This window comes from Grampus griseus, assembly GCF_964374135.1.
Source record: "Grampus griseus genome assembly, chromosome: 1".
Taxonomy (NCBI): Eukaryota; Metazoa; Chordata; class Mammalia; order Artiodactyla; family Delphinidae; genus Grampus; species Grampus griseus.
In genome coordinates, this window is record NC_139017.1 from 68,107,579 (window position 1) to 68,134,770 (window position 27,192).

Sequence of the window (27,192 nt, forward strand, 5' to 3'; positions counted from 1 at the left end):
TAGCTGCACACAAAGAAGAAGAAAATTGGGATGGTTGGGGTGGGAGGAGATAGGGAGGGGGCCAAATAGCTCAGAGAGGGCAAGGCACTCACTACCAAGTAAGATCCGAGGTCTGTATATGCTAAGCCTCAGGAACAAGATAGAAAACAGGAAGAGTTTTTCCATAATCCCCAGCTACTGAGATTCCCCTCACAGGAGTTACCTCACCATGCCCCTGCCTCCCAAGGGCTAGACTGAGATGTCTAAGAAAAAGCCCACACCCTCTAACCCCAGCCTTCCCCTTTCCTGTTCCCATGCTGCCCCTCTACCATGGGCAGGAGAAGCTGCAACAGGGTGCAAACAGGATGGGAGACAGAGTCGGGGTCTGGGGAAGGGGGTGTGTCTCTGAAAATTTGGATGTAGGAGTAGAAGAGGCAGCAGCCCATGAGCAAGCCAAGGGGAGATTCCAAGACTGTATACCCACCACCCAAGCAAAAACATTTCTAACCGGCTGGGTCCCAAACACAAACTGTAGAAGGTACCCACGAGAAGAGCCCTCCGGCTGCCTAGGTGAGTAAAAGGAAGTCTCCTTCGACCAATCGACCAACCGGTGGGCACTCTGCCTGAGCCCAGGGCCAGTGGGTACATGCTATGCCAAGGTACAGGGACTCAGGGAGGAGAGGCCGTTCTAAGCAGTGAGCGGTGAGGAGGGACCCCAGCGAAGCCCCGGGGAGAGGAGTGAATCCAGGGCGGGAGGCAGGCAGTGTTCAGACGTCCAGCACGTGGTTCAGGTAGGAGATGTAGCAGATGGCCAGGCGCAGGATCTCAATCTTGGAAAGCTTCTTGTCGGGGGGCAGCGTGGGCAGCAGCTTGCGCAGCTCGGCGAAGGCCAGGTTGAAGGCTTCCACGCGAATTCGCTCCCGCGTGGCGTGGGCCGTGCGGTACTTGGCTGTGGCGCGCCGCCGGCGCCGCCGCTCCTCACGGCTCAGGTGCTGCAGGTCTTTCCGGCCCGGCTCTCCTGGCTCCAGGACGCGAGCCTGGCCCCCTCCCGGCGCCCCCGGCCCCGCCCCGTCAGGGCCCGCCCCGCCCCCACAGTCGCTGAAGCCTGACTCGGTCTCAGAGTGGGTGGGAGGCAGGTCCAGCTCCATGGTGTCTGAGTTGAGCATCATGATGGATGCCCCTCGCCCTGTGAGATCAGGATCCCCTCCCCACCCCTCCCTCTGGGAGCCTGAAAGCTGGTTGCGGGAGGGGCAGGAAGGGCCTGGGGTGGTGGGGTCTGCCACTGAGCTCAAGGAAGTGAGAGCCACTTCAGGGTTCCATGGTCAGCGTTCTGGTCGGGAGCCTGGAAGAGAGAAGGGGAAATTGGTAAGGGCAGAGGGAGGAAGGAGGCGACAGCTCAGAGATGGGGAGGGGTGAGGAAGGTTTAAGATGGGCTGGGAGAGGGGGAGGTACTGTAAGCTTGGGGAAAGAACAGCAGAAACATGGGGGGGGGGTGGAGGCAGTGAGGCAGGAGAGACAGGCAGGAGGCCATGGTGTCAAGGAGTAAGAGGAAAGATGGAGAGAAGGGAAGAGATCCAGAAAGTCGGCAACTCGAAAGGAGAAGAAGCAATGAGAAGGACAGGGTCAGGATAAAACTGAGCAAGAGGATTAAAGACCTAAGTGTAAGACTTAAAACTGCAGCTCCTAAAGAAAACACAGGGGGAAAACTTCATGACATTGGACTTGGCAATGATTTCTTAGATGTCATACCAGAAGCAGAGGCAACAAAGGCAAACATAGACAAATGGCACTACATCAAACCTACAAATTTTGTGCATCAAAGGACACAATTAACAGAATGAAAAGGCAATGGGAGAAGTTATTTGCAATTCATATAGATGTAAGGGGTTAATATCCAGAATATTATAAAGGACTCCCACAGCTCAACTTCAAAAAACTAAATAACTAGATTAAAAACTGGACAAAGAGCTTGAAGACATTTCTCCAAAGATGATATATAAATGACCAGCAAACATATGAAAAGATGCTCAACATCACTAATCATCAGAGAAATGCAAATCGAAATCACAATGAGATATATATGACCTCATACCCATTAGGATGGTTACTATCAAAAAAAAAAAAAAACACACCCAGAAAATAACAGGTGTTGGCAAGGGTGGAGAGAAATTGGAACCCTTTGCCCTGTTGGTGAGATTGTAAAATGGTGCAACTGCTATGGAAACAGTATGCAGGTTCCTTTAAAAATTAAAAATAGAATTACCATATGATCTAGCAATCCCACTTCCGTGTTTATGTCTAAGGAAATTGAAATTGGGATCTTGAAGATATATCTGCACCCCCATGTTCTTTGCAGCATTATTCACAATAGCCAAGATATGGAAACAACCCAAATGTCCATCAATAGATACACAGATAAAGAAAATGTGGCATATACATACAATGGAATATTATTCAGCCTTAAAAAGGAAGAAAATCCTGTCACAATGCTACAACATAGATGAACCTTGAGGACATTATGCTAAGTGAAATAAGTCAGTCACAAAAACATAAATATTGTATGATTCCACTAATATGATATATGTAAGTATTCATCTTCATAGAAGCAGTATGTAGAATGGTGCTTACCAGAGGCTGAGGGGAGGGTGGGGAAGGGGAGGTGTTGCTCAAAGGGTATAGAGTTTCAGATTTACAGGATGAAAAAGTTCTGGAGCTCTGTTTCACAACAATGTGAATATACTTAACACTACTGAACTGTACACTTAAAAGAGTAAATTTTATGTTATATGTTTTTATCACAATGATTTTTTTTTAATAATTAAAAAGGGGTGGGGGGGAACTGAGCGAGACTGGAGCCACAGCTGCAAGAGAGATTGTCTGTGGCTCTAAACCTTTCCCAGTTGTGAGGGGAGCATTGCAAGCCTTGGCCCTACCATCCCCTCCCTCCCAGGGCCTGTCTCCACCCTGGCTGCCTCTGTATGTGTGTGTGGAGGGGAGAGGATGATAAACACACAGATTGCCCTTTGTAGAGTGGACTGGGGCATATGGAGCTCGGCACAGCTGCCCAGTTCAGTCCCTCCCAGCCCCCAAACCCCACAACAGGACCATTGCAGACACCAGATCCTACCACCCCGACCACTAGAATCAGGGGGAGGTATCTCCTCTGGCCACAATCCCCCTGCTCAGGACAGTCCCTTCCTCCAGCTCTGTCCTCAACACCCTCAACCCTTGCCATTCCCTGGCCGTTTTGGCAACTCTGCAAGGAAGATTGGGGAAAGGGAACATAATCAGCTTTCCACTCCACATCCTCCCCCAGCCCAAGGCCAGTTCAGATGTGGCGGGCAGAGACGGATAGGGGTAGCTTTTGGAGGCCACCATTTGGGGCTTGGCGAAGCTTGCTTGTCCCTGGGACCAGAGGAAATCAGGAAGAGGCAGCAGGAACATGGTCTGGGGGAAGGCTGGGGAAAGGGCTTTGCTGTGGGAGAATGTCAAGTGGGAACAGTGGGCCACTCACTGTGAGCTCAGCCGGACTAAAGTGGTAGAAACAGAAGCACAGAGGTTCCTTCGCAATCACCATATCCCCTTCCTCACCAGTCCGGGTTCTCCCGCCTGATGGACACCTTCACAGGGGTCAGGACTCCCCAGGCTTGCCCCGCCCCACCATGCAGAAAACAGGCTCAAATGAGTAGTCCACTAACAGTAAGCTCTGAGGTTGGGGGTGTGAGATCATCAACATCTGACAGCATGTACGCACACAGCCATAACACAAAACAGACGGGGGTGAGTGCTGAAATTTAGAACACACCGCATATTCCAGGGTCCAAAGGAACATGAGGGGATGGATGGCAATAGCGTGGGAGGCCCCGAAGTCAGCACCTCCCAGTATGTGTTTAGTGCTCCAACTCCCCACCTCCATGACCCAGGAATTCAGCTATGGGGCTCTCGGCACGTCTATCACAGCCCTGCCTGGTCCCCATGTTCCTTCATCCCTGATCACTTGGCCCTCCCTTCCCCTCTTCTGCTCCCAATCTGACCCCAGTCCCATTTCCACCTGGACCCACTGTCTTCCCCAGCTCCAGTCCTGGCAGCAGCTTCTATTCACCCATCAAGTCAGTCCTCACCCCAAAATCCACTTCTGGTTTCAAAGTTGCAGGTTCCGAGGATCAGAATTCCAAGCATCCAGGATAGGACTTCCTGCCCCACTTCTGCCATCCCCAACCCGACTGAGAATAGATAGGCACAAAGAGTCAAAGGGGAGAAGTGGGGAAGAGGGAGGTGCAGGGACAGAGAGAGACACAGCGTGAGAGAAAACTAGAGGGAGACTCTGGGAGGGGACTTGAGCCAGAGAGTGGGAGGGACACGCCCACCCCTCCCCAGCCTTTGGTTCCCCCTTTACCTAGGAGGAGCCTGTGAGGGGATCCAAGCTGGCAGGACAGGGGGGCAGCGTTGACAGCCCCAGTCTCCTCTGGCTGCTCAGAGCTCATCCGTCTGCAAAGTTATTGACCAGCTTTCTAGACCTCTCCGGGGCAGCGTGGCGTGGCTGTACAGGCTCCGGGGCATAGGAGAGGGGTACACATGTTGGGGATATAGGGCCCAGGTGGAGGGGTTGAGCTTGGCTAGGTACTGGGGACACCCGCACTCACACGCACACACACACCACACGCTCACAGACACATACACACCTGAGCTGGCCCAGCCCTATGTATATATATGGAGATACACACACACACCCCCAGCTCTCCATTGGCTGGCCCAGCCCCCCCCCTTATCAATATTAAACAGTAAGGCCAGGCAGCCATTGGCAGAGGGATCTGGGAACCCCCCTGGGAGCTGGGGGTGGGGCTGGCCCTGGGGGGGGCGAGGAGTGGGGGAGCAGGGACATCTGTTCTCCATGCATATTTCATAAGCAAGAAATGGAGAGCTGGGGAAGGGGTGGGGCTGGGGCGAGAGCCAGGGCAGGATCACAGATGAAACCCCTCAGTCTCCCACACCAGAGGCGGCAGGGACAGAGGCCCCCAGCAAGCCAGGTTTAAGTGCCATGGTCCCATTCTGAGTCCCAGCTGGGCTTTGACAGCCCCTTCCCACATCTCCTTTTCCCTGGGAAAAAGGCTCTCCAAGGTACTAACAGGGAGATCGAGAAAAGGGCAAGTGGACAGCACGAAAACGCAGAAGAGGTTCCCTAGAGTCCTTGCCCTCACCAAGCTCTCATTCTTCGTAAAGCTGGTTCCCACCAGCCCCTTTGCCAGGCTGCCTGTGGCTACTGCTCAGGCCCCTGCCCTTGTCACCCTGGGACTCAATCACCCCACACCCTCTTATCCCAGCCTCCAGCCTCCCACCTACCCAATCACCAGGGGAGGAGTGGGGTCAGATTCCTGACACAGATCCTACAAGGAGTTTTTCTAGGCTGGCTGGCCCAACCTGACCCACTGGGAATTGGGGGCTCTCAGGAGGAAAGAGGTAAAGGCTAAAAGGAGCAGGATACAGGAGTGCGGGGAGAGGAGGAACCAGGGTTGGATGGACACTGGGGGAGGAGGGCAGGGCACCCAGGCAGGCTTCAAGCATGCCGGGGCATCAAATGAGCAATAAGAAAACTAGCTGCAAAATCATATGCAAATGGGCATTGATTAAGTTCACATCAATAGCTCAGCTGCCTCCAGCCTGTGTGTGCATGTGCATGCGTGTCTGAGTGTGTGTGTGTGTGTGTGTGTGTGTGTGTGTGGTGTGTGTGAGATACAGGGTGGCAGGAGCAGGGAGCAAGGGAAGCACAGAGGCAGTGGGCTACATTTCCGTATCTGAAGTTCTCTTCCCCACTCAGCTGTTGAATGTCTTCGTTGAACCTCTGTGAATATCAAGAAGGAACCATGGCTGGGAGGACTGCAGAGACGGCTACACTGCTACAGTGAAGAAAGCTTTGTCGGCTGTGTGACCTTGGATGAGTAACTCAACCTCTTGAGCCTCAACCTTCCTTCTCTGTAAAATGGGATTAAATATAGCTGCCGCTTAGGTTGCCACGGAGATTAAGCGAGATAATGCACGTAATGGGTCTGGACCTTAGTAGGAGCACAGTCCACCTGCAGGCTTTTGGAAGCATTTGCCATTTCCCTGTTGCCGATCAACCTTTTCTGGGCTTTCTCCAGGGTAAGGCATTCCCTAAGGGGAGTCCTGTAATTCTTCCCCAAGCTCCCCCACCCCCAGGTCTGGGAGGTGCCAACTCCCACCTGGGCAGGCCCAGACAGGTGCCCAGGCGCCAGCAGATTGGCTGAGCTGGAGGGGAAAGGAGGCTTGAGGAGGGGGGCTGGGGGGCAGGGGATCAGGTGGCATCGCAGTTCTTGCATCATCATTGCCATGGTGCTGATTAAAAACCAATCTCTACCTAATGAGCCCCCAGCAACAACAATCCTACCTCCCCCACCCTCTTGCCCTCTACCTCATCCAAGAAAATTGGGAGACAGAGAGACTCAGGAGAGAGGGCCATGGAGGAGAGGAGAGATACGGAACAAATGGGAGATGGAGAAGAAACAGAGGAAATGAAGGGGGAGACGTGGGGAGATGTCAAGACACACACAGAGAGGAACAAGATGAGAAAACAGAGTCATGAGGTTACAGACATGGGGAAGATACAGAGAAATGGGAAGACTCGTTATGGGGAGATGGAGGCGTAGGGGAGACAGAGAGATAGAAGAGAGAAGATGGGAGCAGAATTGCCAGGTTGCCAAGGCTTTGTGGAAGATTCGGGGATGCAAGATACAGGGGGATAGAGACATGGGGAGAGACATGAAAAGAGGAGATGGTTAGGGAGACACAGACCTGGGTGAATTATGGACGTGGAGAAAACATGGATATTCAGGGATGGACAGGTACTGATACTGGGAGAGGGTCCTGAGGGAAGCCCCAACACAGGGTGGAGATATACAGACATGTGGGAAGCAGAGTGCAGACAGTTGTGAGGAAACAAAAAAATACCGGAGACAGGGAGACAAGGAGGGGAGACACGACAAACAGCTATAGAGATGAGGGACTGTTACTGAAATGGGGAGGCCTGGTTCCCCAAGGGTGAGACATTGAGAAAAACAGAAACAGAACCTGGAGAGACCGTAGAAGCAGAAGGGAACCTTGGTGGGGTGGAGATGGGAGAGAGAAACCAAATCCTTGCTCCCGGCCTCCCTCCTTTTAGGCAGTTCGGCTCAGATACTTCAACCCTGCAACCTCCATCCTTGAAGCACTCAGCCCAGGCTGTGCCCAGTGCAAGCTGAGGGTTGATGGTACATGGGGGTGGGAGAGTGCTCTGGGACCACCCCTGTCTGCCTCCTCTGCATCTGTCATTCCAGGGTCCTGGACTCTGGGGCCCCCAGCCCCAGTGTTCACTCAGGGATTCAGTTTTTGCACCTAGGGGGTGTAGCTAAAAAGGACATAGTGTATGATAAAGAGGAGGAGCTAAAAGCATGGCATGGTGGGAAGAACTACTAATTCTACTGAACTTGGGGCCAGTAGACCTGGGTCCGAGTCCTGGTGACCTTGGACACATCATTAACCGTTTTCTTTCGGCTGCGCAGCCTTGTGGGATCTTAGTTCCCCAACCAGGGATCAAACCCAGGCCCTCGGCAGCAAAAGCATGAAGTCCCAACCACTGGACCACCGGGGGATCCCCTGGACATATCATTAACCTTGACTGAACCTATTTTGTCATCTGTGAAATGGGAAAAATATTGCCTTCCTTGTAGGGCTTTTGTCCCACCGTGCGTGGGAAAGTGCTAGGTACCCCAAACCCTTACATTTGTGCAGTGATTCAAAGGTGGCAAGAAATCGTCCATGCGTGTATATGAGGCATGATGATTGAGGGAGGCTGGGGAGAGCTCTGAGGTCAACTCAGGTTGCCGGCAGCTCCAGGCCCCGCGGGGGGAGGAGAACCCTGGGAGTTGTGTTGGGGTCTTTGCTGTAAGCAGGGCAGGAAGATGCGGAGGGGGTGGGAGGATGAGTGGGGCTCTGCGGTTTATTGTTATTTTGCATTTGATAGGTGTTCAATTTTTCAGATTGTTACTCCCCATCTTTTTTCATCGCCACACTGCCTGCCTGTGAGTTAGATGGTGGGGGAGTGAGGTTGGGATGTAGGGAAGACATGGGGGCAGGGGGCCTGGTCCTTGAGGGTGGGGGCAGGGCCTGGAGGAGCTGGGAAGCCGTCGGTTTGGCAGGAGAGGGGGTGACATATGTGGGGAGCCCTGGGGACCCAACCAGGCAAGCGGCTGGCAGAGAGAGCAGACGGCATTAACCCTCACTGTGCCACACTGTGCAACCCGTCCTGGGAGTGGCCCGGGGCAGGGGTGTTATCATGTGTGTTCTGGGTCACAGGAGCTCCTGGGCAGGATCTGTTATGATCCTGGGAAGCGGTGGCTCATCTTGGGTCTTCTTCCCTCTTTGAAGTTCCCTCCTTGTCTGCTTCCACGTGTTCTCCCTCAGTCTGTCTTTCCCTGTCTCCACCTCTCTGTGCCTCTAGGTGACAGCGGGTCTCCACAATCTGTCCCCTTCTCTGCCTCCAGCCCTGCTGGAAGCCCCTTTTCAGCGCCAGGCCCTGAGCCCTCTCTCACCCCCGGCCCCCTAGGCCTTGTCGCCTTTGTCTCCTAAGGCAGCCTCTCCTTTCTTCTCTCCTCTCTGCTCACCTCTCCCCAGCTCCAAGCCCATCCCAATCTCATTAGGCCTCCTCCGACCACTGCCCCCCCACCTCTCCTCCTCCCTCCCCCATCCATCTGTCTTCCCCGAAGCCCTCCTCTTTGTGTCCACCCATCTGTCACCACCAGCTCTGGGCCCACTCCCCCCACCCCTGCAGCACACCCGCCTGGCCTCTCTCCCCTCAGGCTCAGCTCCCTCAGAGCACTCCCAGCCTCCTTCCCTCCTTCAGCCCATCAAGGATTGCCTACTTCCACTTGCCCTTCACTCATTTATTCCTTTTCCAGATACCCTCTTTCATCTCTGTTGTTCCTTTTTCCCCTCCAGTTTCTCTAACTCTTCCTCAGTTGATGGGGGGAGAGACAGGGGACCCTAGGGTCCTGGTCCCCAGCCCCTGAGCAGCCAGCCAGCCAGAGCCAGAGGCTGGTTAAGATTTACTCACAGTTGCATCATCTCCTCAAGCCTCCTGAGATGCCTCCTCCGCTCCTGTCCCATGTTCTTCTGGTTGGGAGCAGGGGCTCCAGCTGCCCTTCTCAACAACAGGAGTGTGCCAACCCCTCTACCTTCTGAGTGTGGGACTCAGAAAGGAATCAAAAGCTGACCTGAGGCCCACATGGACCCTGACCTTCGAAGGCTCTCTGCTTCCCAAACTCCCACCAACTCAACAACTCCCACCTAGCTTTTTTGAGGATGGGATGCTGAGTTTCAGGATGGCTTTTCTACCACATTATGCCACTACCCGCAGTCTACTGTCCCCGGGTTAGAGGGCAATCAGTGCCCCCCAGGCCTCCCTCTCCAGTGGGAGAACTTTCTAACTACCTTCAAAAGCTCATGAATTGGCCAACCCTTCAAGCCATCCGCTGCCCTGAAGGGTTTAGGATGAAAGGCAGAAGGGAAGAGAGGCTGACTGTCAGAGCAAGGCGGGGCCTCAGACAGCAGCCTCCTCTGACTCCACTTTGTGCAAATGAGAACACTGCGGCCCAGAGAGGGGAGTGCCCTTTCCAAAGTCACACAGAGCATTAGAGGCACTCCAGAAAATCTGGTCCTGAGCTCTTCCCACAACAACATGAAGCTTCTCCTTACTGGCCCCACCCAAAGCAAACCCGCCATCCTTTGAACTCGGGTAGAACCTTTTTATAGCACTGATTTTGCATGGAACATATGCTGCCTGGCCTGGTTATTTATCTCGTGTCATGTCCCATCCAGCCATCTAGACTCTGGATCCTAAGTCTCTAAGGGAAGGTGCTATATCTCATACCCTTTTACGATGCTGGGACAGAGTGCCCTGCCTGTAGTCAGGCTCCATAAATGTTTATTACCACTGTAGCTACCAGTGCAGATATAAGAAATGTTCCAGTCTCTGCTCTAATATGCTGTGTAACCTTGAGCAAGCCACGTCACTCCTCTGGGCTACTGTTTCCCCCATCTATCAAATGAGTTAGGCCATACACACAATTTCTCAGGGCTTATCATATGGTCCCTGGAAGAAACAAAGTCATCTTGAAAAAGGTGGAATCTTGGTACAGAACACCAGACTCTGGGTGAAAATCATCTCCTCCCAGGATGTGCCTCTGGGATGTGGGAGACAGAAAAGAGTAAACCCTTTACTCAGAGAAGCTGGGAAAGAGAAACCAGCTAATAGAAAAGCCTTCAGTGCTAGTCTCGAGGGACCAGGTGTCACAAGAGGTAGAGACAGGACAGACTGGGTCCTGGAGCAGGGTGGTCTGTTATTCAACAGTCCACGGAGGTTGGGTGGAAGAGAAGGTGCCGTGAGAACTAGCAGTGGGTAGGATTAGGGAGGGAGGGAAGCCCTGTGGGCAGAGGAGGAGCTGGAAAATGACAAATTTCAGGTGGCACAGAGGTAAGCAGGGCCTGGAGCAAGCAGGAAGAGGGAGGCTAACAAGTTAAGTCTGTGGCCCTAAGATGCTGCTAGCCAATCGCATGCGGTCTCCAGGACACAGGAGGTGGCTGGGGAGGAGTTAGACTGTGGTCTCAGAAAGAGGGCCCCAGTGGGTTATCTGGGGGTCTATTGCCCCTTCCATGGAGCCTGGTCTCCTCAGGAGACATGTTTTTTGGTTTTGTAATTTCTTTTTGGGGGGGGGAGGGGGAGGTAGGGGTAGCATGGAAGGCGGAAGACAAGCTGAAGATTCCTCCCCAGGAGGAGACCGGAGGACAGAAAACCCTACATCCTGTACCCTTCTCTTGCCCACCCCATCCACTGATTTTGCCTAACTCTCTGCTTCCCTGTCCAGCCCTCTCACTGGTTCTCAGCCACTTCCTCGCTTCCAGAAGCTGCCAGCAGGATGAGGGAGCTTAGCGCTCTGTCCACTGGGAGACCTGTTGGCCGAGGGAGGCATGGAGTGGGCCCAGGCGATGGTGGCAGCTGTGCTCAACTCCCGCCAGCACAGTGCACAGCTTCTCCAGCTCAAACTGGGAGGGGTGTGGTGGAGGGGAAGCAGCGGGGTATAGTTCCACACCCCAGAATCCCAAACATGCCCCCTGAGGGAACTTGGAGAGAAACCTCGAGAAAAATCACCTCCTCTCAGCAGGATTTGAAAAGGTAGTCTAATCAGGAAACTAAGAGGAGTGCTTGGGACTCTGAAAATGGCCAGTTCTTTTCCACCTCTGCTGTCTTCAGGCACGTTGCAGACAGGCCCTTGGCCAGCAGTTAGCGGAGAAGGCTGGCTTCAGGCGCCACTCCCACCGGTTCGCGTCCCCCCTCAGTTGACTCAGCCCCTGCCCATCATCTAGCAGTTCTGCTATCCTCCAGAATTCTGCCTCTGCGAAGACCCAGGGAATGAGAGTATCTCCAAAGAGCAGAGATTCCCTTTCTAGAAGGGTCCAAAACTACCTGTTTTGGTCTACCAAACGCCCACTGACAGCACAAACCGCTTAGCGTGCCACCCAAGGGCCTTTGTGACCTGGCCCCAGCCTGCCTGCGGATCCTCACGGCTCGGGAACACTGAACAACCTACCATTCTCAAGCGTGAGCCATGCCTTTTCTTGGCTCGATGCTTCCACACCTGGTGAGCTCTAAATCACCACCCAAGTGCCTCCTCCTCTCTGCAGCCTTTCTAAATGCCACCCCCACTGCCCTGAACCCCTCCATGTGCTACCAAAGCACTCTGGAGAGGCTGCAATTTCTCCATTTACTACACCTAGTTGTGAGTGTATGTTTCTCCCTTTAGCCCAAATGTGAGCTACTCAAGGGTCAAGGCTGCTGTATCCCCTTCATCTCTGGACCCCAGCCCGGGCCTCAGATAAGGAGAGAAATGTCTGTCGAATACAAAGTGGGAAGAAACCGTGCTAACGTCGCTCTTGTAGAGGGAAACCGGGATTCCAGGGCTCCACAAGGAACCCTTCTGCCAGAACTTCCACTGTTGTTGACAGAGCCTTACTACTCGGGCTCTCTGGGGACTCAGAAGAGAGCATGTGAGGTTACGATTCCACGACTCCAATCTGGGATCACTGAACAAGGGGGCTCAGGAAGAATAACAGGTAATGGTACAGGACATGTGGGAGAGTCTGTTTTAATGAGACTCGTTATTTATATATTTGTATACATGTACACGTACACACACAAAAAGAAAAAAGAAAACAAAAATAGATATTACAGCTTAATAAAAATTACAACTGAGCACTGTGGGCTGGAGGTGGGATACCCACCCAGCAGCACACCCACCCTGACGTGCCATCTAAGGGCCTTGAGACGGGACAGCAGGAGGGAGACAGGAGGCTCAGCCTACAGATGGCTCCTGTCCTCCTCAGGGCTTCCTTGCACTTTGTTCCTGGCATTCACCCCTTCATGTCCTTCCTGGTCAGGAAGGGGGCGAGGGGCGGGGAGCAGAAGGAGGTATAAGGTGGGACGGAAAAAGAAGAGGGATCCTGAAGAAGGGAAAGTTAGGGTAGGTAGCTAGGAGTCAAAACAGGAGCAAGAAGCTTCTATTTGTCATCCCAGGATTTGGCAGGGGTGAGGAAGAAGACACAGGGAAGGGGAGATGGGAAGGGGAAGATGGGGGCGGCAGGTAACTCGTTTCTCTCTCACTGTCTCTTTTGGGCAGTTCCACTTTATGTTAATGTCAGTCCGAGCCAGGCCCAGAGAGGTTCCAGTGACAAACTAGTGGTTTATGTCCCAGTGGGATAGATGATCTAGGAAGTGAACTGCAGAGCTGGCAGGAAAAGCTGGGGTCCTCTTCAGTAAGACACAGATCCTGGTTCCCGGGGAGCAATGAAAAGGACATCGGCTTTGGCATTGATGCAGTAGGTGACGACAAGAGAGAAGACGAGGACGCCGAAGCCCACCATCAGGGTGATAAACTGCAGGAGGGGGTGGGCAGGGAAGGAGAAAGGTGCTCTCAGAACTCAGTGTAGTTGTGGGTAACTGCTCGGGGCTGGGAGCCAGGGCACTGGAATTCCAGAGCTGGCTCCAAGCACCAAGTACTGAGCAATCATGGGCAACGTCTCCCCATTTGAAAAGAGGAGTAAAGTACCTCTGTCCTTGCTTCTGCCTTTTTCACTTAGATTTTAAGCATCCAGAAGGTAGGGCCCACGACTTTGATTCTCTTGTGGCCAATTACGTGACTGACTCACTTGTGACAGGTGCTCAGTAAGTTATTAGACTGACTCGTCCTAGCGATGGCTCGTGGACATACCGGATGGGAGTGGAGCTGCGGAAGGGCTACATAGGGTCCACAGGGGAAGGCATATCTCTTTGGGTCTCCATGGGAACATATGTCCAGAATGAACACATACGTAAACTATCAGTGAAGACAAGCTTCCTAATGGCGCATGCTGGCTGACCAGGGACAGATTTGCAGCAGGTTTTTGTGGCAAATCTGGGGCAAATGGGAGATGGAAGGGGGTAAGAGACAACAGGCAATATAAAGAGGTCAAATAGACCTCTGCCACCTCCCCCACGCCCCACCCTCCCCAACCCGTGTCTCACCTCCAGCTCTTTGCTGGCTATCAGAAATATCCGGGCGCGGATGTCTTTCCAGCGGCTCTCAGTCCATGTAGAGTATTCAGTAGAGCCCCACTGCTTCAATTCAAAGGCAGGGGACAAGGCCCTGGCGAGTCGTGCCGTGGAACGCACACACCGGGGACGCCGGTCTGTCTCATTGGAATTCAGAGGGCCCTGAACCCAAGCGTACTCGTACAGCTGCACAGAAGACAGGCCACAGCAAACGGGCTGACAGGATCCTCTCCCTCTCACTCCCTTTACCCTCTAGATGGTCCGTTTTTACCCAGGTTACTGCCTCTTCAATACTCAAGTTCAAAGGGCTACAACCCTCCACCTCTCCTTCCCAATCTCTTGGGTCCAATTGGGCCTAGGAGATCCACCAACTTTCCCAAGGGAAGGGGACCCTTGGGGCGCCTCCAATGTCCACTACCACTCACATCCTTGTTTTCAGTGGGGACTTTACTCGGATCCTGGCACTGCTCTCGGGTAAGGTCGATCACCTTGCCAGTCAAATTTGCCAAGGCATACTGTACAACGTAAGTGGTGTTGGTGGGGCTGGAGACGGCGATGTAATGCTGAAGAGGCCCGTCACCTGACCAGATACCACAAGGGAAGGGAGGATTTGGTGGGTGGAAGGTGGGGTGCAGATGGGCAGGGATAGGAAGAGCCCAGGGACAGGCAGGAGCCAGAGAAGAGAAAGTTAAGAGAAAACGATCCAACAGATATCAGGAGGAAGAAAGGAAAACAGGGGGTAAAGAAAATAGGAAAAAGGAGAAAGGAAAGATTAAATCAAAATGATGACTTTTTCTCTATCCCTTCCCTTCGTTAAGGGTCCCATCACACACCAGGTGCTTACCCAAGTAGGACCTTAGGTCCGGCCTGAGGATAGACTGGAACCACGAGTTGTTGGCTCTAACCAGGAACCCATAGAGCAGGCGGGTAACCTAGGATTGGGACAGGGAGAAGAGAGACCCCTGTGACTTGGAGCCCAAGGAAAGAACTATTAGTGGAGATCCAGTCATGGGGTAGGAACCAGACTGGCCAGACACTGGGGTTGGGGAGACGGTGGCTGGTCACAGGATGCAGATGAGGCTCACCCGAGAGCTCTCTGGGGCATCAGTGATCCTCACTTGCACATCCAGGGCCGCTGAACGCCAAGGTTTGGGAAACTAGGCAAGGGACCAGGATAAAGGATGGGGTAGCCTGCTGTGTAAACAGACGGAAAGGAGCCAGGGCCCACTTGCTCTTACCGTTTGGGGATCGGCCTGAATGGTGTCGCTGAAGTTGGTTCCTCCTGCGAGCTGGTACAGTGCACGTCCCAGCACCGTGGCCACACCTGCCAGAGCCTGTAGTAGGTGAGGAGGTGGCTGAATGGCCCAGGTTCTCTGACCTCCAACACGAACATGCTAGCCGTCTGCACTGTGTTCCCCACGCTCCCACCCAGCCCGGGTGGGTGCTACCTTGGCAGTATCTGTCACAAAGTTCAGGTCCTCTTCAGGGCTCTGTCCTTCAGGGTAGGTCACATTAATGTTCTCAGCAGTGTCGTAAATGCTCTGGTAATAGCTGCCAGGAAAGCCAGCATGAGCCTTGGCTGCACTCAGCCAGGGCCCTGCCCTTTCCTCCCTCAACTGTCCCTTCTGCAGGAACTTGGGATCTCAGTTTTCCTCATACAGGGAGGAGGGAAGAGAGAAAATCAGGATTCCACATTGAAAAGGCGTAGAGAATGGCGAAGTAGGAGTGAGCGTGGGAGTGCTTAAATACAAAGACTCGCCTGACCGACAAGATAGAAAAGGTAAATAAGATCACAATGCAGGAACCGTTCCTTCCTGGGAGATCTTTAAACGTAAGAGACACTTCCGTGTCATTTGGGTCGGAGATACAGGAGGGTGGCTAAGACGACTCTCAGAGAACCCTGCCATACGTTATCAGAGCAATCATATGATTGTTTCAATGTACATTCATACTGAAGGTGGCTGGGAGTAGAGGGGGACGAGCAGGTCTGTCCACAAATATGTAACACTACACTGGGTCAAGCCACCCTGATGCTCCTTGGGAAGCCCCAAGACAGATCTTAGAAGAGAAGCTAAGAGGAGAGCGCTCCCAGCCTCTACCATCACTGAATGCCTGCCCCCCACAGAATCAGGTCAGCCTCACGGCCAAGTCCAACATATGTTCAAATGATGAATCACCCCTCACCACAAAGTGATACAGAAGACAGGTTTGGAGAAGAGAGCTGACCCTATGTATCAGAACCGTCACCGCCCTAAATAAATGAGAAGGTGCTACTGGGTGGGGTTGGAGAACCAGAGCTTATGCATGTTTACTCAGAAACTCACTTGGCCTGTTTTGAGAAGGGAAGGAAGGCTGGGGGCTTAGCAATCCAGCCTGAGTCAAGTCCCCTGTTACCCTAGGCCTCAAGTTAGGGGCAGTTTAGAGGTGCCTAGGACCAGGAAAGAGGTGATTACCAGGGCCTCATCCTTTATTGCTGGAGCCCCCTCAGCTGTAGGGACATTTTTACACCGACACTGAACCACGCGCACTTACCACATGGCAAGAACATGTTACATTTCACAGAGTATGAGTACTGTCTGCGGCACCCTTGGGCGGGCCATAGGCACCCTTGGGCGGGTCATAGAGAGCAGGGACAGCTCTCTGTGCTCCAGCCAAAGAACCTCCAACATCATTCCGCCGCGCGTTTGAGATGATGCCCTCTGCTGGCAGCCCTGGGGAACTCAGGCCCCTGGAGAGCTTTGGAGAGGTGGAACCACAAATGAGGAGGATTGTGCTAGGAAAGGGCTCAGGGTGAGGACTGTTTTCTAAGATGAAATGTCAAGTCAAACGCGGGGACCAGGTTAGATGTGAAAAAGACACTGAGCAAAGAACACAGATTGACCTGAGATTTTGGTGAGGGTCGTGTGGGGACAGGGGCGAGCAGTGATCTCTCTTGACACAGAGACATTTCTCTCTATGGACCTCTGGCTGCAGAACAGATTCTCTTTGGGAACAAAGAGGATGCAGGCTAGGTGACTCTTACTGGTTTTGGAAGACAGCAGAGTGGTCAGCAAGAACAACGCCAGAGATGTTTTGAGCTCGAAGAAATCGCTGCAGAGAAGATGGTGGGAGAGGCTGGGACCGATTCAGCCTCCTGAGGACTACAGTAGGGACGCCAGCACCGCTCTTCTCCAGGGTGGTCAGGAGCTCCTCCACCTGGGGGATGAGGGGCATTAGCTGATGGGATGCACTGGGGAGAGGAAGCAGGAAAGGTCTCTCTTAGACCTGAAACACTCTCTACTTCAAGTCCCCAATCTGTTGAGCAGCCTTAAATTCTCCTAGATCTAAATCCTTCAAGCCTTTTGGGATCAAGGCTCTCTGAATTTTCCTGCAGCTCCCACCATCCTGTTTAACTTACGGCACAGAGAAGTAAGAGGCCTGTGGGTTCTTTTTTTTCATATTTACAGGTAAACCCCACTGTCCTCAGGACACTGTCTTATCCTCAGCTGATGTTTTACTTATTATTTGCTGTGTAGAACTGGAGGAGCAAAAACTAATACAAAACAATGCTGAATGCCACACCAGTAGTCCACTCTGTAAGGGCTGTAAGAAGCCAGAGCAGGGATGACACTGAAGCTGGCATGGCAGGAAGAGGACCTCAGGGAAAAAAACAGACCTATTTTGAGGGAGAGAGGGTCTTGAACAAGGAGTGAGGAAAGTGGAAGACAGTTTGGGTAGGGAGTCTTACACAGCCAGGATGAGGAAGGGCAGCCAGGACAGCTGGGTCCCTGGGGCAGCAGGAGAGAAAGGAGCCACTCACATCCTGTCCTTAATGGGCAGTGATAGTTCACTAGGCACCGAATGATCAGAGGACCATCCATCCCAGGGAACCAGTGACAGGAGCTGAACTCATGGTTTTTCCCGGGGAGCTGTAACAGCCGGGTGTTCACCCTTTGGCCAACACCCAACCTAAGGTCCTGTTTCACAGGCCGTGGAGGCTGGTGCGGATAGGGCCAGGGCGAGAGGGTGCCCATATTCTGAGCTGTTGAAAGGGGAAGTGAGGGGAAGAGATGCTCAGATTACCTGGTTCTGTACAGTTTCATTTTTCTGAGACATGGGGTCTGTGTGCATCCAAAGCTCTAGTGAATTTCTTAAGGCCACCTGAGGGGAAGATGAAGAAGCAACATTTATAATTAGTCTCCCATTCTGGCCCATATCGGGGAGAAAAGAGTGGGATCAGAAGTCAAGGGAAGAGGTGGTGGCACCTGCAGTGGGTACAAGAGAACAGCAGAGGTGAAGCTTTAGGAGGTAGGAAGGAAGGGGTGGAGGATACATGCTGCACACCTGTCCCAGCTCCACGAATGAGTCAATGTTCTCTAACTGCACAGGAAACTTGCCATTTTTCATATCGTAGACCATTCTTGAGCTGCCAATGTAGTCAAAAGTTTCCTGAGGGATGGAGATGGGTGGGAAAGGGAACAGAGACTCCAAAGTGTTAGGGCAGTCTCAGTGCCTTGGGGCCAGATCATCAAAGCTGTAGCTACAAAGGTTACTGTCTGTGTCATCTCAACTGCTGTCCAGCTTAGTCATGTGACTCTGCCCTCCTCCCTACCCCAGCTCCCAGCTGTGGCTATGCCTCACATGTATGTGTCACAGGACTTCTCGAGCCCAGATGTGGGAGAGCAGCCTAAGTGGAGGCCCAAGGCAAACATCAGCTGCTAACCGTCTGCTTTTTGCTTCTCCCCCACCTCGGCCGACTGAGCCACGGCTGCTGTTCCTTTACCCTAGGGCCAGTCTGTGGTGGCAGTGGGGAGAGGCAGGAGCCTCAGGGCTCCTGGGTGGAGGTGGCAGGGAAAGGGTCCAGAGAATGTAAAAGAATGTTTCAAATAGACCGTATCCGTGGGGGAGTGAGGGAGTTGGCAGTATACCAATTCCAGGTCAGGGTGCAAAGGCTTCCTACAGTAGGGGAATCTGAAAGGGAGACACACATAGACACATCTAGAAGCTCTCTGGTGAATAACAATTAAGTCAAGTGCTGAGATCTTCCCCAAACAATGGCCACTCCCATCTTTACCACCCGCTCCTTCCCAGCCATCCCACCCCAGCCAAAGAGCCCTCACCCCTTGAAAGAAGACAAACATGACATTGCGGGGCAGGGTGGTCACATCGGGCGCCTTCTGCAGAGCTTCAGCTGCAGCCAGCTGAGTGACGAAGGAGGCAACAGCACTTTCAGCCCCTGGGGCCACATTCCAGAAAAAGGAACGACTGTCCAGCTGGGCACGGCAGACAAGGCAGGGGAGGTACACTTTGAAAATGGAAATTCGGGGCAGGCCCCAATCCCCCTCTCCTGTTCTGGCCAAGAAAATATTCATGTCCTGCGGCGATGGCTAGGACCCCAGAGTCCCACAGCCCAGATCCCTCTCTGTCTGAGGCTCCCCACTGTAGCAACTCAGACACCTCATATGCCCAAAACAGGCCTGCCTGCCCTTTCTGTGCCAGCCCCGCTCACCCTGATCAGGGGCCAACACTCACCCGGGTGGCAGCCACCACAACCTTGTCATCGGGCTCCAACGTCTCAGAGGTATTTACAGGCTTAAGCATGCTCCATACGTTGTAGTCGGACAGGGGGTCACAGACGATTTCTGAGCAGGACACAGACAGTGAGAGATCAACAGGTAAGGGAGAAGATAGCTACAGAGAAGGCCCAGAAGACCTCTCTGTAAGTCATTTTCTGTCTCCACTCTTCCACGTTGGTTTCTCTGCCACCGTCCACTTCTGGGACAAGCTGCCTCGATTGTGTAGAACTGTTTCCACTTCTCCCACCCAGTGCTCCCTACCTGTGCCCACTCTATCTCGATAGTGGTCTCACCCACATTCCCTGGCCTGACCCCTCCTCCCCACCCCAGGGCACCCAGCTCGCCTCGGACCTGTCCTACCTGGGTTGATGCTGAAGGAGCTCTGGATGAAGCTGCGTCGCATGCAGGTGACGGTACTGATGACGGCGTGCATGTGTGAAAAGAGCTGCATGGCACACAGTGGGAAGGCCGGTGCTGAGCCGTTCTGACTCAGGTTGTGATCGCGGTAGCACTACAAGGGGAGATGAACCCTGATGAGGCAGCTAGCTGTGGAGTCCATCCCATAACTCCCAGAAGGAGGAGGGCCCAGCTCCATTCCCACATCTGTCCCTGAGCTAAGTTGTCCTGGTACAACCACAGGAGCTATAAGGTCAAAGAGAAAAACTCACCAAGAGGTGCCAAGGGGCACAGAGTCAATGACTTAGTTGGGGCAGATGAAATTACCCTATACCAACAGCCTGCCCCAATTCGGAGCTTCAGCCACTGTTCCTAATGTGATTTGCTGTAAAGAGCACCAAATTGAGAGATGAAAAATGAAATTCAAGATGTTTGCACATCAACTCACCATGTAACTTTGGACAAATCTCTTAACTGCTCTATGTATCAAAATTAGAGAACATTAGATTAGAATTAGAGAACATTAGAGCTAAAAAGAATTTCAGAAATTACTGAATTGAATCTCTCAATTTCTAGTCCAATGCTCTTTCTTACCACACTAAGGGTTCTTAACCAGGACTCTATACCTTATCTCATATTAAGTATACTTTATGTTTTCTTCCAGTCTAAATGTTATATTTAATGCTATAATTTCAGGCAGGAGAGAAGACAGGGGAATGTGAGAAAAATAAACCTCTTGGCTCTTCCTGGAGCAACTGTTTTTCAGAGGGTGTACTAGCAGAATAAGACTCTCTCTAAACAGGAGAAGAGCCTAAAAAATAATTCTCTTTCTAAGTGGAATTGCTAGGAGCTGGCAGAGTCATTACCTGCTTAATGACATTGGTTTCATTTTCATCTTCAAGAAGGAAGATGGGGAAACTGAAGTCTTCATAAGCCAAGCCATCGCCCAGGGGGTTCCATGCTATCTCTCTGCAGTGAGCAAACTCTGGCCCATAGGAGTTGGAGTAAACACCTGAAAGGGAGGACAGGGGATAGGATGTTGGGACACCAAGGCCTCAGGGACCAGGTAAGGAAGGTGGGCTAGGATATCATAGGATTGGGACTAAGAGTTCTGAAGGAGGCGGCGACTCAAAGCAAGTATCAACCTATCACCACGTACAGTAAAACAGACACTGGTATCAGGGAGCCCTAAGCTGGGCAGTCAGGGATTTGAGCATGTGACAAAAAGGGAGGATGGAAGGTAAGCAGAAGAAAGGTGAGCAAGAGAGAGAAGGGATGAGTGGTAAAGACAAAGAAACGAATCTTCTGTTTGAGTCAGTTGCTCACACTATACACAGACAGACGCACACCTCTTCCCAAGCCCTCCAAGATGTGAGAATGAAGCAACAATGAGCTTTAGGTGACAGCAGGCTCCCCTGATCCCTTGGGGCTCTTACCAAACCCATCATTGGGACACTGCACACTAGGAGAGAAGCCTGAGGCAGGACTGGGCTTGGCTAAAGACACTGCAAGACCAGCAATTCGGCTGGTTCTCCCCTTCAGCTTCTCCATCAGATTCCTGGAATAGGGTGACAATGCCATGAACAAAGGCAGGAAGGTTATCAGGCAGCCCGACATCCTGCCCCCTAGGATGGAAACAAATGGGGAGTTAGGGGAATCAACACTGTCGACTCATTTCTTGTCTTTTCGGTCTCTTAGCTTCTGAGTGAGAACCATGACCTGATCTGAACTCAGGGCTTAATCTCATCTACGCTGTCTCTGTGCACCCCTTCTTCCTCCCTGGGGTCCGTATTCAACTAGAGCTCTACTTACAAGGTCACCGAGACGATTCCTTTTAATGGCCCATCTTTTCTTCAGAGGATCACTCCACCCCCTGCCCTGATCGGACCAGGGCAGCCAAGGGAAGTTTTCACTCACAAGTGTGAGGACTGTTCACTGACACTTCCGCTCTCTGGATGCATTTCCTCAGCAGGAAGACAGAGTTCTTACCTGGTAAAGAGCGTGCCCTCCAGCAGGACCACATAAGGGGGGTTAGGGCCATCGGTCAACACCCACTGTAGGTCTTCTTCCTTCTGTACTACGTGGATAACCCCTGTGTCCCCACTAACGGAAGCTGCCAGAACAGAATGGGACAAATTAAAGCACCCACAGCTGACCATTCTGACTTTGCTTCACTGACTCTGCAGATCATTTATGCCCCCCACAAAATGTCACAAGACATTGCGTAATGCAGCCAACTCTGGACTGTAACTGAAAGGCTGAATTGCCCTGGCTCCATTTGAAGGCTACTAGGAGGGAATGGAGGACAAAAGAGGCCCGAAGTCTACTCATTAGAGGCCTTGTTTGTTAAATGTCAGAAAGGCTCGACGATCTTCATTTTCTTGCCCTCTTCCCTCAACCTCATTTAGCCACATATACAAGATTCTGTAACAGCAGACACCAAAGTCTTTACACATGCATGTTCTCCATGAAATGGCAGGATCTAGATCTCAAGCTTAGAGTTCTAGCACTGAATCTTCCTTTGTGAAAACATATGTGTAGATTTCCTTGACCTCATAGCCTCCTTGGATCTCCATTCCTTTGCCCTATTTGGAAATGACTTTACTTGCTTTTGGCCAGTTTTGGGAAAGGTTAATCAAGAAGTTCAAGGAGTTCTGTAGAATAGTTTCCCAAACGATGGGCCTTGAATAGATTAGGTGTGCTGATATCGAGTCCTCTCATTGCTGGGGACCGAGGGTTTCCAAAAACCCTACACTGGTCACCCCAGGCCAGGAGCAGACTCATCCATTACCCCAGGATGCTCTACAAATATCATTTTCTTTTATTTTAAACATTTGTTTATTTATTTGGTTGCACCTGGTCTCAGTTGTGGCAGGCAGGCTCGTTAGTTGCGGCATGCACGTGGGATCTAGTTCCCTGACCAGGAATCGAAACTGGGCCCCCTACATTGGGAGCTCAGAGTCTTAACCACTGCACCGCCAGGGAAGTCCCAAATAACATTTTCTATATGTTTCATGACAAAGACTGGAAGGCACCGCTCTAGAGGATGGACAATCCAGTCCAGAATGACTTGAGTTCTATGTAGCAATACCCTCAAGTCCCTAGTGATCCATGTAGACATCCTAGGGTCTCCCCACAAGTTTTCTCCCCACTCAAAACTGGACGTGTTACTCATAAATTGTTTTAGAGCAGTATTTCTCAACCCTGGCCACATATCAGAATCACTTTGGAGTTTTAAAAAATAGAGATCCTTGTGCTTTACCTCAGATCTACTCAATTTAAATCTCTAAAGGTGAGACCCAAGCATGTGTAATTTCAAAACACATCACATGGTCCTTTAGTAGGCATGAGAATTATGGCTCTAAACCAAGACACTGGAATACTTGTAACTTGCAAGAGACAAAAACCACAGATACTTTTCAGACTGCCAGCTACGAAGAATTTTTCTCCCATGGGATCTGGTAAAACATAGATATAGAAGCAGGTCCCCAACATTCAACTAAGTCATATATAGCAAATACTTCAGAAGTTCATGTTGATAGTGATAAAACATAGAGGAAAATCAGAATCTGGAATAACTCTGGTAAAGATTTAGCTACCAAATGGCAGTTCTAAGTAAAACAGCAGACAACAGTGCGTGCCACAGCATTTAAAACACAAGAAAAGGAAAAGCTCATCTGGCAGATAAAAAATATGTAACTTCAGCTCCAAGGAGGACAGGAAGAAGACAAGCTATAACACAGGCCTGAAAAAACCTGGATTGGACACTGGGTTCCCACTGGTGACTGTGTAGTCTTAAATAACTTATTTACTTTCTCTGGTCCTTCAATGAGGAGGAGATTTTCCACCCCTATTCATCTCATACTGTAGGAAAAGAGTAAAAAAGGAAAGAAAGGAAGGAAAGTAAAGAAAGCTACAGGTAGCCCCTTATGAACACTTTTAAAAGGGTCCAACAGAAATAGAGCATCAGAATCAGAAAATCAAATCTAGGTCTTTCTCTCCAAATTTAAGCGGGTGTAGCTTGCTCAGGATGGACAGATATGAAGTAAGACTGAGAAATAAGTATGTTGAAAAGGAACCAAGATCTTAATGAGGAAGTGTCCAGAGTCCAGCCCCACTGTGTTGGCACCAGGCTTTATCTCTAGAGGCTACTGCTTTGCTTCCCACAGGGCTGCTCTAAGAACATGCAGCAGAATGACTCATTCCCAAAGGGGATATCTTAGAGCTCAGCTTCAGGAGGATGTGGGCCTAGCCTTTTGCACTAGACTGGGGTTCCAGCAAGACCAGCAGTCTGATCTCAGCCCACACTGGACCTGGCTCCCTTCTACTCACAAATCTAGTTTAAGAACAAAGTCCAGGGACCTCCCTGGTGGTCCAGTGGTGAAGAATCCGCCTTCCAATGCAGGGGACGCGGGGTCGATACCTGCTCAGGGAACTAAGATCCCACATGCCGCGGGGCAACTAAGCCCATGCGCCACAACTACTGAGCTCACACACCTCAACAAGAGAGCCCACGTGCCTCAAACTACCGAGCCCACGTGCTCTGGAGCCCACATGCCTTGGAGGCTGCACGCCACAACTAGAGAAGAGAAAACCCGCAGGCCACAACTAGAGAGAAGCTTGTGCGCCACAACAAAGACCTGACATGGCCAAAAAAATAAATAAAATACATAAATAAAATAAATAAATATTAAAAAACAAAACAAAACAAGGTCCAACAAAAATTTAATTTGGGGGCTTCCCTGGTGGTGCAGTGGTTGAGAGTCCACCTGCTGATGCAGTGGACACGGGCTCGTGCCCCAGTCCGGGAAGATCCCACATGCCGCGAAGTGGCTGGGCCTGTGAGCCATGGCCGCTGACCCCGCACGTCCAGAGCCTGTGCTCCGCAACGGGAGAGGCCACAACAGTGAGAGGCCCGCGTACCGCAAAAAAAAAAAAAAAAAAAAAAAAAAATTAATTTGGGACTGTTTGGAACCAGTTAACCTACTCCCAGTATTTCCTGTAGTAAGGATATGGACAATTAATGTAGAGTATAGCTAGGGGAAGGATGGCTAGAAAACTAGTAATTGCCACCTTGAGCAAGTCCTTCACTTCCCACTGTCTACTTTTCTCCAACCAAACTGGAAGGTTTCAGACAATCACACAGTCCTGCTGAGACCACACTCAGCATCATCAATAAACACCTATTAAAGGCAGTCTGACTTTCAGTTTTGTGCACTTATATTCTAACCATTTTTACAGGAGTAAATAAATTCGGAGGTAACCAATTTGATGACGAAGAAGTCAAGATCTGACTCTAAGTTTCCTGCATCCCTGCAAAACTACATTCTGACAAAGCTACTATCCACAGAACAAAATCTGAAGATAACAGGTTAAGCAGCAAAGGAACTAGGGATTCAGCCTTCAGATTACAACTTTTTTCCCTCTCATAGTTTTATAACTGTACCACATTGACAGGGTAGCCTGTCTTGGAACACATTTACAAAACATAAAGACAAATCTAAACCCTTTACTATTTCCTTTTGTAACTATTTGGTTTCTCGATGCCTTCTTCTTCAAAGAGTTCACTGCCTTAAGGAAGCCCATTTTGGTTCCAAAAAGAGCATTCAGAGTGCAGGTGATGAGTGGACTTCACAGAATAAGAGGCTTTTACTCCTTACAAAAGACTATAACTTTCTATCTAACCAACTGGGTGGTTAAGAGTCCTGGTTTAGAACTTAGACCACTGGGGCTCAAAGCCAAGCTTCATCACTTAATAGCAGAATGATCTTGGAAAAGTTATTCAACTTCACTAAGACTCAGTTTCATCATTTGTAAAATGGGGTAATAACAGGACCTACTTATGGGGTTGCTGTGATGGTTAAATGAGATGTACATGTAAGAACCTTGTATGTAGCATTTCCTAAATGTTTGCTCTTATTAACTATCTCACCTGGTTTGACAAATGGTTCTCTATCACCTACTACCCACACCGCCTAATTTGTGTGCTACGACTCCCAAGCAGGACTTGGATTATTATACCTAGGGCACAGACTGAAATATCAATGGCCACGAACACAAATCCCAACCTCAACTCACACTGGCAGCCAATCTGATGAGTAGCGTTGAGCAGACGGACACAGGGAGCTGTTTTATTTAAGGGGATGTAGATCTTCTTCTCCACTGAGTTTCCTTCACACAAACCTGATCAGAAGATAAAAAGTATAAGAAGAAATTGAGAGACAATGGTACTAGCCTTCATCATGTCACAAATTTGTTGTATGGCTTGAGTATATCATACTTTCTAAAATGGGACTAATGTCTATTCTTCTCACCTCCTGGGCACATTATTGGAACAAATAAATGCACCCAGCTATGTACCACAAAGAGTTACTACAAATCATAAAGCAACTGACATTGAAGCTAAAAGACAAAAAACTTGATTTGTCAAAGGAAAGGTATTTAACCTCAGGTGTACCTGCTTCTGGTTGCATGGACAACCACACTTCTGCTTTTCTCTTCTGTATGTACATGACTAATTAGTTAATAAATGGGTGCCAGTCTAAGAATATAGATCACAACAGCAAAAAAATCCTGAGACGTTTTTCCAGGGGTCTGAATGGAACTGGGAGAGAAAACTTATGCCAAACACACTGTCAGTTAATCTAACATCAGTAAGTCATTTCTGTGTGCCCACAGTGTGAGGCAGCTAGTTTCTCCTTTGGGGATTTTTAAAACAAACAATCTCAATTTGGGGGAAGATATCGTCGTGGTTATAAACAGGCATGTTTGTATTTTAGGGCTTGACCAACTAGAAAGCCATATACCAGAAAATAAATGGGTGTAAGCAAACACCTGTGCACATTATAAATGGCTAAAGTTTCTTGAGTCATTATTTCACGGCATAGACAGTTAAGAGAACTAATATCTTACCTTAGTTTCACTTTATTGATGGGACAAACTGAGGTGAAGGACAGGGACGCGGGTTTACAGTGGAATAACAGAGAAAGAAATAAGGCATTTACCTTCCTAAGCGCCGCAATGCACCCACAGAACCAAGCGCGTTTATCTTAAAAGTCTAAACGCACTGGGAAGAAAGCTGAACGCTAACTAACACCTGTCCTTTCTGATTGTGCGTGGGGTGGCTGGGGCCGTGGGGGAAACGAGATACCCGGACAAAGTAAGAGAAAGTGAGGCTGGAAGTCCAGGAAGAGGCCTGGAGGAGGAAATTGGTCTACACGACGTGCCGCGGGGGAGAAGGGACCTTCAGGTCCAGGCAAAGGGGGAACTTCTGTCGTGGGAACGAAAGAGAAAGAGGATTTACAGGGTGGGGGGACGGAGGGGCGGCGGGGACCAGAAGGGAGACGGCAGCGCTCGGGCCGGCCAGATCCGGAGGATTCTTCTTACAAACTGGAGCTCACGGGCGGGGTAGGTCTCACCTGCCAGTAGGACGCAGAAAGACACAAGGCGAAGGAGACTCCGACTTCCCAGGTCGGCCACATAACCGCCGCCATCTGTGGCCATCTTGCGTCTCGGTTGAGCGGAAGCCTTGGTTCCCTCCTTGTCCGGCAGTGGCCTCTCTAGGCCAACAATGGCGCCGTCTCTGTGGCCCGGAGCTCCTGGGGCCGGAAGTTCGTGTCTGGGGAACTT

At 50.9% G+C, this 27,192-nt stretch overlaps 2 protein-coding genes across 3 annotated transcripts; both read right to left on the reverse strand.

Annotated features, from left to right (window-relative positions):
• Positions 1-746: 746 nt before the first annotated feature.
• On the reverse strand, positions 747-1,148 carry NHLH1 (nescient helix-loop-helix 1; the record flags this gene model as incomplete). Its single annotated transcript, XM_082647839.1, has 1 exon — positions 747-1,148. One exon carries the CDS (start codon positions 1,146-1,148, stop codon positions 747-749), a length of 402 nt encoding a protein of 133 aa, XP_082503965.1.
• Positions 1,149-12,162: 11,014 nt separating this feature from the next.
• NCSTN (nicastrin) lies at positions 12,163-27,120 on the reverse strand. Of its 2 annotated transcripts, none has more exons than XM_082669541.1 (17): positions 26,982-27,120; positions 25,642-25,746; positions 21,553-21,676; positions 21,000-21,121; positions 20,430-20,575; positions 19,528-19,678; positions 19,124-19,233; positions 18,712-18,864; positions 17,936-18,040; positions 17,675-17,752; positions 16,635-16,807; positions 15,061-15,163; positions 14,851-14,946; positions 14,457-14,544; positions 14,038-14,192; positions 13,586-13,798; positions 12,163-12,957 (listed from the first exon to the last, which is right to left on the reverse strand). In XM_082669541.1, the coding sequence occupies exons 1-17, from the start codon at positions 27,064-27,066 to the stop codon at positions 12,835-12,837; spliced, it is 2,130 nt and encodes a 709-aa protein (XP_082525667.1). In that variant the 5' UTR covers positions 27,067-27,120; the 3' UTR covers positions 12,163-12,834. The 2 variants fall into 2 exon arrangements, with proteins under 2 accessions (XP_082525667.1, XP_082525668.1); XM_082669542.1 differs by lacking the exon at positions 12,163-12,957 and adding an exon at positions 13,191-13,475.
• Between the last annotated feature and the right edge of the window lie 72 nt (positions 27,121-27,192).

Excerpts from the sequence above, each read along its gene's own strand:
- NCSTN (XM_082669541.1), bottom strand. The coding sequence starts at position 27,066 with ATGGCCACAGATGGCGGCGGTTATGTGGCCGACCTGGGAAGTCGGAGT. Across the intron at positions 16,808-17,674 it reads ATGAAACTGTACAGAACCAG|GTGGAGGAGCTCCTGACCAC; the intron begins GTAATCTGAGCA and ends CTCATCCCCCAG. Across the intron at positions 14,545-14,850 it reads TTCAGGCCGATCCCCAAACG|GTTACCCGCCTGCTCTATGG; the intron begins GTAAGAGCAAGT and ends TCCCAATCCTAG.